The 10444-nt window shown below is 39.0% G+C and overlaps 2 protein-coding genes across 3 annotated transcripts in view; one reads left to right on the top strand and one right to left on the bottom strand.

Annotated features, from left to right (window-relative positions):
* Window positions 1–11: 11 nt before the first annotated feature.
* Window positions 12–8321, bottom strand: LOC140678574 (HEAT repeat-containing protein 5B-like; the record flags this gene model as incomplete). Its single annotated transcript, XM_072912816.1, has 8 exons — window positions 7750–8321; window positions 7491–7628; window positions 7206–7417; window positions 4235–4343; window positions 3952–4101; window positions 2477–2648; window positions 219–376; window positions 12–152 (listed from the first exon to the last, which is right to left on the bottom strand). Coding segments are annotated over exons 2-8 (1068 nt in total), but the record flags the coding sequence as incomplete, so codon positions are not given.
* Window positions 8230–10444, top strand: part of LOC140678573 (G patch domain-containing protein 11-like) — a 3106-nt gene continuing 891 nt past the window's right edge. Inside the window, exons 1-6 of one of the 2 annotated variants that reach the window (XM_072912814.1) lie at window positions 8230–8353; window positions 9295–9521; window positions 9607–9648; window positions 9737–9857; window positions 9937–10027; window positions 10177–10290. In XM_072912814.1, the coding sequence (XP_072768915.1) occupies window positions 8304–8353; window positions 9295–9521; window positions 9607–9648; window positions 9737–9857; window positions 9937–10027; window positions 10177–10290 (645 nt within the window). In that variant the 5' untranslated portion in view covers window positions 8230–8303. Of the gene's footprint in view, window positions 8461–9294; window positions 9522–9606; window positions 9649–9736; window positions 9858–9936; window positions 10028–10176; window positions 10291–10444 lie in introns of both variants that reach the window. The other variant, XM_072912815.1, reaches the window with a different exon arrangement.

The raw sequence follows: 10444 nt of genomic DNA, 5'->3' as shown, positions 1-10444 counted from the left end.
ATGAAGGAGACACAGCGCCTCGAGTACACCGCTTCGACATGCGTCTGGGTGGCCCTTGGATGAGACACAAGGTCCAAAACGTGGGAGAGGAAGGTGGCAAAGTTGCGCTCCAGCCACTGACCACCGAGTGTCGTCACAAATACAACATAAGCCTGAGGAAAAGGAGGGACGGTATAAGATATGCTTAACTGTTATCATTTGTAGAGAATTTAGCTCACCTGTGTGACGCCCACCCGGACTTCTCTGCTGACAGAAGCCCCGCCTTTCAACATCTCCCCTCCGCTCTTCAAGAAACCAGATCCACCACGCAGAAAGCCTGTGGCCATTAACTCCAGCACTTCTTCAAGCGTGGCCCGTTTCACATTCTGACGCATAACTTGGAGAAAACAATAAGAAGTCAACCGTGAGCTAAAAAACATCAAAATATGAAACATGATTACCGTACATGCACTAATCATAGCCAGGGAGTTTATTTGCCTAAACTGTAGAGACAATTAATTAGAAGAAGGCAAAATTGAAAACAAAGGCTATTACTTCCATATATACGGTAACATGTTTTAAACTTAAATATTAATTTAGAGAGCATGAAAAAGTGGAAAGGCAAACATAGCTTTATTTTACCACATGGTCATTTACTAGCAAGTAACAAAGCAGCAACAGAACCACTGTTGTAACACCAGTAAGGCTCAGTCATCATAAACACTGAATGATTTCACTGTAAACAACAGTACAGCATGTGTAACAGGAGTTTCCCACCAACAGCTGAGTAGCACAACAAACATTTTGAAGTGCATGGTAGAGCCAAGTCAATACAGGGGTCAAAGTGGAGGGGGCTCTTAGGCTTTTGTAAAGTTTAAATATTTATTTTTCCGTCATTTCAATATCTAAGTTATAAGAAAACAACAAACTAAATGTTAGGATAAATAAATGTTGATGTGAAAGTTCAATAATAAGGTTGTTTGAATCAAATTAAAAATGTCTAAGACTACCTCTACTCCCTATTAAAAAAAACAAAATGGTTAATTCCCCCTGGATAGTGGCAAAGCTACAATAGCTTCGAACACATCACTCAACACAGAGGTTGCACGTCATTACAGCTCACATTTAAGCACCAGCATTTTGGAACAAGAATGGGGTCATAAAAGGTAGCTAAAATATAATATCTGTGGCAGCATACAAGAAAAGTATGCATAAGTTTTACTTCTGCATATTGTAGCACATAACTGTGGTGTGTTCAACAACCCTTAATTAAAGTTAGAAACAGAGGTGTCACTAGTTTTTAAAGACAGGGGGCTTAACCCCCAGAACATGCAATGATACTAATAATACAATTAGGAATCTCAATTGATTATGTTTTAATGAGATTAATCACACTTTTGAACAGTGATTAATTGTTATTAATATGAGGTTATTATTTGATTGCATAAATACCATTTGCTTAATATTTGGATACAAATACAACTTGGTAGTCAGAATGTCATAAAGGAATGTTTTTTTAGATGTTTCACGGAACTGCAAGTCGTTGATTTGCTCAAAACTTGGTGACAGTAAGTATAGTAAGAATTACACATTTTGAAAGTATTTTCAATAATCTAGCAAACTAGGTAGAGATGTACAGTATTTTAATAGATAATGTACTAAGGACAACTTTACACAGTGCACCATTTACATCTGCATATACTCTTCCTTAGTTTAACTAATTGTTTAAACAAATAAAGCCATTTTTTATTTTGTTGGCACAGTGGGACCAGATGTGACTTGTCATGCCATTTTTGTGAAGTGTGTGTGTGTGTAAGGGAAAAGGTGCCTTGACGAGAAGCCAGTGTGTTGACGAGAGACATGACGGTTGTCAATAAAGAACGTGCCTCTCGATTCCCTCGTTACCGTCTGTCTTTTTTGCTGGGCATCATCTAATTACAAACCCTTGGTTGCACAAACATTATTATTTACCTTTTCGGATGACAGCGCTGATCTCTTTTTCGTACAAACTACCTCTAATTAGTTGGCGTTAGTTGGCGACATGAAGAACATCTCGCAGCACTTGGTCTTCTGTAATGTTAATGTCCTACATGCGGTGGCTGTCCATTTAGAAAAAAACGCAGATAAACTCAGCCAGCAGTTTGTTGTTCTCTGTTCGCTGTCCATGTAGCATTCATGCTAGCGACGCCATTCTCATGTTCATGTTTTGCTTTAAGATGCTATTTTAAACTGGATGTGCACCGATTATAAGAAAGTTTGTCGCTGCAATACTACGGTAATTGCCTCAGTTTTATCTAAAGTTCCGTCGAAGTTTGTTTTTAAAGGGCGCAGAGCACATCTCTTAATGTCAATGCTTTTGACGGCACTAATTTGAGACCCCGACGGTTATTTGCAGATCACGCACCCAGCGACTATAAGGTGGCTAACTGAATGCAGGCATGAATTGGAGCATTTGCAGTAAGCGTGACTGTACTTATCAATGTATAAAGTATAGTACCAGCAGCTTGTTTGGGCATCAGAGCTGTGGCCATGACAGTCCCAAGCAGTTTGGCCACAGCAACCCGAACACCATAGTTGGAGCCTTCCAGGGCCTTAAAACACAGTGTGGCCATGTTCTCCAGTTCTGTGGTCCACATGAATACTGCCTCGTTCTGCAGCTCGGACAGACACTGCAAAGGTACATGAAATCACAATGGAGTCATGTTAGTAGTGGTTACAGCATGTGTTTATTTTGCTTAGTCAACACAGTCAAATACTATAACAGCTACACAGCATTATATATTATATATATTCCATATTATATACAAGGTAAATGGTCTGTATCTACTGTATATAGGGCTTTAAAACACCTATATAGGGCCTTACCATACCTGCAACAATACCCAAAGTGCTTTACATTATACATCTCTTTCACACACACATTCACTCACTGATGGCGGAAGCTGCCATACAAAGTGCTAACCACGACCCATCAGAAGCAAGGTGGGCAAAGTGTCTCAAGAACATAATGGCCGTGACTAAGATGGCGAAAGCTGCTATACGAATCTGGAACCCTCAAGTTACTATAACATCTGAGCCAATATATAAAACCATAGATATAATGTATTGGTTTAACATAAAATCATATTTCTCAATAGGGGGTATTCTGTATTTTCGCTGTAAAGTTTAGCTAATATGATGACAGTACAGTATCATATCAGCACCTAGTAGAATAGTAGATGAGAATGTTTGAACTTCAAGTAGGATCAGTTATATGCTTTTGTAGAAAACCTACAAATGAAAATGATTACCGTATTTTTCGGAGTATAAGTCGCACCGGAATATAAATTGCACTTGCCAAAAATGCATAATAAAGAAAGAAAAAAAACATATATAAGTCGCACTGGAGTACAAGTCGCATTTTTTGGGGAAATTTATTTGATAAAACCCAACACCAAGAATAGACATTTGAAAGGCAATTTAAAATAAATAAAGAATAGTGAACAACAGGCTGAATAAGTGTACGTTATATGAGGCATAAATAACCAACTGAGAACGTGCCTGGTATGTTAACGTAACATATTATGGTAAGAGTCATTCAAATAACTATAACATAAATATGTGGGCTTTGTACCGAGGATGTCGTTGTGGCTTGTGCAGCCCTTTGAGACACTTGTGATTTAGGGCTATATAAATAAAGATTGATTGATTGATTGATTGATAAAGAACATGCTATACGTTTACCAAACAATCTGTCACTCCTAATCGCTAAATCCCATGAAATCTTATACGTCTAGTCTCTTACGTGAATGAGCTAAATAATATTATTTGATATTTTACGCTAATGTGTTAATAATTTCACACATAAGTCGCTCCTGAGTATAAGTCGCACCCCCGGCCAAACTATGAAAAAAACTGCAACTTTTAGTCCGAAAAATACGGTAGTTGTTGACATTATATAGTTGTATGATGCTTATACTGTGCACGGTTCACCTTTGCCACTGCACAACGCACAGCCATGGACCTGTCTGTGAGTAAAGAGCGGGCATTCTTGTAGATGTCCCTGTGACATGAAGCTGCAGCTCCACCTAGTCCATTTAGCACCTTCTGCAGACTGAGGAGTATCTCTCCTCTGCCTTGGGACTGCATAAAGCAGAAGAATTATGAAAACGGACATATATGCATCATATTCTGAAGAATGCATGCATTTACTGAGTTCCAATACACTCAAGTTGAATTTCTGTTGTCATGACTTTATTAAGATGTCATACTGTACCTCTGCACTCTTTAATGCCTTCAAAAGATTATTAATAGTGTCTGGAAAGGAGCTTCCAAGCATCCTCCCCATCTTCTCATAAAAAGCTCCGACACATGCCACTGCGGCGCTAAAATAAAAAATAATCAGATTATGTTCATGATTTGGTGAATAATCACAAATTATTATGCATTATTACATTCATGACATAACTTTTTGATTAGAGTCAATATGCTAAAAGGCCACCCTATAGAGCTAATCTGAAAGCTCCTGGCTCAACGTTATTTTAGCATAGCAGAAGTGGGTAACCCAAACTAGGCATGGGCATAATAATCAGTTAGTCGATCGCGTGCGATCAAGTAGATCAAGTCTTGCCGAAAATGAGGCAAAATGGAGTGTGATCCCTGCAACTAAAAAAGGCTCTGTTGGTTCTGTCTCACCTAGAAGAATATACAGGGCATCCGGAAAGTATTCACAGCGCTTCACTTTTTCCACATTTTGTGATGTTACAGCCTTATTCAAAAATGGAATAAATACTATTTTGTCCTCAAAATTCTAGACAATACCCCCTAATGATAATGGGAAAACATTTTTGGAGCTTTTTTAAATAATGTTTTTCTTTTTTTAAACTAACAAATCACATGCACATACTGTAGGTATTCACAACCTTTGCTCAATACTTTGTTGATGCACCTTTGGCAGAAATTACAGCCTCAATTATTTTTGAATACCATGCCTCAAGCTTGGCACACCGATCTTTGGGCAGTTTCGCCCATTCCTCTTTGCAGCACCTCATAAGGTTGGATGGGAAGCATTGTTTTTACCCAGGATGTCTCTGTACATTGCTGCATTCATCTTTCCCTCTATCCTGACTAGTCTCCCAGTTCCTGCTGCTGAAAAACATACCCGCAGCATGATACTGCCACCACCATGCTTCACTGTAGGGATGGTATTGGCCTGGTGATGAGCGGTGCCTGGTTTCCTCCAAACATGATGCCTGGCATTTATGGCAAAAAGTTCAATCTCTGTCTCATCAGACCAAAGAATTTTCTTAATCGTGGTCTGAGAGTCTTTTAGGTGCATTTTGGCAAACTATTACGAAAAAATGGCTTACGTTTGGCCACTTGACCTTAAAATCCTGAATGGTGGATTGCTGCAGAGATGGTTGTCCTTCTGTAAAATTCTCCTCAATGCTGTGTAGCTCGACAGAGTAACCATCAAGTTCTTGACCCCCTCTCTGACTCGGGCCCTTTTCCTCTAATCGCTCAGTTTAGACGGCCGGCCAGCTCTAGTATGAGTCCTGGTGGTTTCAAACATTTTTTCCATTAAATAATTATGCAGGCCACTGTGCTCATTGGGAACTTCAAGGCAGCAGATATTTTTCTGTACCCTTTCCCAGATTAGTGCCTCGAGACAATCCTATCTCGGAGATCTACAGACAATTCCTTTGACCTTATTCATGTCATGTCAATTGTAGGACTTTATATATAGACAAGTGTGTGCTTTTCTAAATCATGTCCAAGCAACTGAATTTACCACAAGTGAACTCCAATTAAGCTGTAGGAATATCTCAAGCATCAACAGTTGAAACAGGATGCCCCTGATCTCACTTTTCAGTTTCATTGCAAAGGCTATAGATACTTATGTGCATGTGCTTTATTAGTTGTTGTTTTTTTTTTTTTTAATTTGCAAAAAATAAAACTTTCTCACTTTGTCATTTTGGGGTATTGCATGTAAAATTTTGAGGAGAAAAATTAATGTATTTCATTTTGGAATAAAGCTGAAAAAATTTGGAAAAAATGAAGCGCTGTGAATACTTTCCGGATGCACAGCTAAGGGAAGTTAAGCTACATCTATGCAGAGTGGCACTATTTATGTTAAATTCTCCCATAAGGAAATACAAATGACTGGATCGGCAAAGAGTGTTACATGACCATGCAATAATTATTAGACTGCATCAGTGTCTGCCAGAGCATTATCTCTCATGTACGCTTAATCCTCCATTAAAATGCGAACCATCCTTTTGCAGAGTGACATCTGTCTTAATGACGAAATCCCTTGAATAGGGAAACATGGTATATTACTGGAACTTTAAAAAAACTGCAAAAATGCAAGGGATAATGTATTGAAGTGTATTAATTAACTCATATTATGTTGTACATATGGTGAATGTTCATATTCATCTTTGAAAAAGAAAACCTTCAAGTTTGAGTACAGAGTGGTATTTCAGTTTGAGCACATGATAAGATAAGGCACCTGCTCAGTGGCCTTGTGGCTAGAGTGTCCGCTCTGAGATCGGTCGAGTCATACTAAAGACTAAAGAAATGGGACCCATTACCTCCCTGCTTGGCACTCAGCATCAAGGGTTGGAATTGGGGGTTAAATCACCAAAATTATTCCCGAGCGCGGCCACCGCTGCTGCTCACTGCTCCCCTCACCTCCCAGGGGGTGAACAAGGGGATGGATCAAATGCAGAGGTTAATTTCACCACACCTATTGTGTGTGTGACAATCATTGGTTCCTTTACTTTAACTTAGTTTGCTATTCGCAGGCGAATTGGATCACTTCTCATAGGAAGGAGGCCCTAATTGGGACTTTGGAATGCAAAAGAGATAGCCATATCCTTGAGAGGAGACTACGTTATGACTCAAAGCAGTTGTTTTCCAGACACTTACACACAAACTTCTACTTTTATGGTCAGGTGGTGCTGTTGGGACTAAGCCCACACCCAGACAAACAAATAAGGAATATATAAACTGACGGTTTGGCAGGTTAGGAATCCTCCATTTTTGACTAAGATTCCTCCGAGTACTGCAGACCTGTTTAAATAACGCTTGCTTGTAATAAAGCAACTTTTGGTTCAGCAAAGCGTCTCTGACGTCTATTTTGATCCAACTACGCATCCCTGTCGTCCCTTGGCCCGGGAGGGGACGACAAGACCAGAATTACACTTCAGTATGAAAACAACTGCAGTAATTGAACTTCATCTTACAGTTTTGTGGGCAAGTAGGCAGGTGTGTCATCCTTGCTTTTGATGATATCATTGCATTTATCCAGCGTCTGGAAAACAGTGAATGTGTCGCCAATGCTGTAGAGGGTGGCAAGGTTTTTGGCAAGCAGTTTTCTCGTAGGTGGACCTGGAGCACTGCTGATCAGTCCGGTCAACTGATCCACAAGCTTCTTCTGCTTTTCCTTCACATCCACCTGCCGTGCAAACACAAACATTCTTAGCTGGTTGCCATCTCATGAAAGCTGCAGAAACTATGATGCAAGTCACCTTATTTGCCGCCACAAGAACTTTATCCAAAAACCGAAGCCATTCGAAAATGAAAACGGGCCTTTTTGCTTCGGTTATCTGGGCTAAAGCTTCTTCATTCAGCAGGAGACTGTGAGCCAACTCCATTGCGAGGATGTTCTGTATTGAACAGTCTTAGAATAATCAAAACATGACAGTGGCTGCACAGCGTTACGTGCATCATTATTAATCATGTAACTGAAACAACACGCTGAATGTTATATTACGTTATATTACTTACCGTGTGTATTTAAACCGCCAGACGCTCCTGTTGTGCGTTGACAGCTTACCCCAGCTGTTTGAAAGGCTAGCTAGTTAGCAGCCTCAAGCTAGCGAGTCCTTGCGATGAAAAGCTACGCTTCGCCAAATCCAGACACAGGTCAAATGATACCACCTAATATTATACACCTTGTTGTAAGACACTAATTTGTTTCAGTCAACAGCTTTACAAACATGAGCTAACCAAGTTATTCATCTTGTGTCCAGATAACCTGATTAGACGAGACTACATGGTGTCGCATTAACACGTGTCCGGTATTGAACCACTGAATAACCTGAATTTCACTCTTTCTCAAAACAAACTTCAAAGAAAAATAGAACTATAACTGTTTTTTAAATATATTACGAATTATCACCGTACGTGTTTGTTTGTTTTTAAAAACAACTGCAAGACGAATAGGAAGCTAGGAACCGTAAGTGTAATTTGTAGCTCGTCGGAAGTTATTGTCGACGAACCAAAACATTGTAGAACAACCATAGCTTTCAGTTTTTCATTTGCTGGTTTTCATTTCAATAATGTCCGACGAGGAAGACGATTATATGTCCGATGCTTTCCTCAATCAAATGTACGCGTTTGTATTGACAATATATGCGACCCCGAGAGGGACAAGCGGTAGAAAATTGAAGGCTGGATGGATGTATTGAAAACAATTACTGTCGACGTTACTATTTTGTGAGCATTCTGAAATATTGTAGGATCTAGTGTTGTTTTATCACATTGATGTAATCTCGTGACCCTGTCTGCTTACATATACATTGTGTTATGCTGTGAAATAGTACATCATCACAACTATGTATGCGAACCTGTGCAATAAGCCCACACGCCCGTGTGTGCAAAATTAGTGCAATGTGCAGTTTATACCAGCACTTTAAAAACTTGAGAATTAGCGCCTTGTAACGAGCAATGTGCAATTCTCCTCTTGTATATCTTAACTTTAAAACACTTCAGCACTTAAACATTTGAGCTCTTAAATCCAACTTTCTATGGTCATTTAATTGCTTGGCTGTCATTAGTAATATGGTTTATTGTTGATTTTTTTTTAATCTACTGTACTTTATATTATTATTGTTTTATTGTAGGTTCCAGCATCCCCCGCGATCCGCAAAAGGGACAAGCGGTAGAAAAGGGACAAGCGGTAGAAAATGGATGGATGTTGTATATGGCCTTATTGTCCCGGCGTTTAGTGCTGTCATGTTCGTTTGTGTTTGGCAGGGACGAAATATGGAAATTAGCCACTGGCTACAATCTTGCATGTTTACACCTATGTGTTCATCAATATGTTTTAAAAATCTAATTAAATCAAATCCAAAATGTGTTACTAAATCAATGTTATTACACAGCATAGCACTGTATAAATGAACATTTCACATTTCCCTTAAACTAACTCTAAATATTGTATTCATATCTAAACACAATAGTGTGTTTACTGCAAGTACAGCATTTTTTGCATCAATTATAATCACCTTATGCTATTATAATATATTGTACCCTTCCATTCTATGTCAGACAAGACGTCAAACCAGGTGTTTCCAAGGTGAGGCGAGTACAAGAAGCCCTAAAACGTGAGGAAAAGCACAAAGAGAGCAACATTAAAAACCGTCAAAAAACCTTCAAAGAGCAAGAAAAGGAAAGTCGTGAAGCAGCTTTACAGAGCTCCATTAGTAATGAGAATAAGGGATTTGCACTTTTGAAGAAAATGGGTTACAAAGCTGGACAAGGCCTTGGAAAAGAAGGCATGATTTTTTTTCTCTTATTGATTTTTAAAATTCTATTGTATTTTTTCCATGTATTCATAATAATATGTGTGCTTTTTTTCAGGGGCGGGCAGAATAGATCCAATTCCACTCAATATTAAAACTGGTAAGACGTTGTTTTTGTTCCGCTTGATACAGTATAAGTGTCGTCTGCTCATTATTTGTACATATAACTTGTATCCTTTAAAAAATAGACAGAGGTGGCATTGGGATGGAAGAGGCAAAGAAGCGAAAAGCTGAGGAGGAACTGGAGCACTATCGGAAAAAAGTACAGGCCAAACAAAAGAATGAGACCAAATCACTGGAAGACTTTCGGTAAAAACTGAAACAGAAACTCCTTGGCCTTTGAGCACTGTGCAATCCCACAATGTTTCACAGTATGTCTCATCTCTAGGTCGAGAGTTAGAACTGAGAGAGAGGAGCGAAAGATTGAAGGGGACCTCAGAAGAAGTCAGCGAGCCTGTGAGCATTTGGATTCTCAAAAGGTTGGACAATGTTTGGTTATAGCGCAAAATCATATTGACAATTATTGACATAATCCACCAGTACAGAAAAATGACAGATGATTATTTGGAAGCAACAATTGCGCCTTTCAGTTTGTAAATTATTTTGACAATGTTTCCTTTGATTTCAGGGCATCACAGTCCCTCGGGAAGAATGGTATTGGCCTAAAGTTGAAAATGAAGAAGAGGTTGATGGTCTTCAATTGGAGGAGGAAGCCAGGGAGGAAGATATTGCGGAATTAACTGTTAGTATTTATTTATTATTGTAAAATAATTACCAACCATATATTTTGTGCAGTATTCAATCCAATATGATAATATGGAGCAGTAAAGGTTATTGTTATGGTTATGGTGTTAGTTTATTCCGAACATGCATACAATTACAATATGACACATCAC

The sequence above is a fragment of the Nerophis lumbriciformis genome, unplaced genomic scaffold (assembly GCF_033978685.3).
Source record: "Nerophis lumbriciformis unplaced genomic scaffold, RoL_Nlum_v2.1 HiC_scaffold_1032, whole genome shotgun sequence".
Classification (NCBI taxonomy): domain Eukaryota; kingdom Metazoa; phylum Chordata; class Actinopteri; order Syngnathiformes; family Syngnathidae; genus Nerophis; species Nerophis lumbriciformis.
The sequence above is the reverse complement of the archived record's forward strand: the minus strand, read 5'-3'. Positions and strand labels throughout refer to the sequence as shown.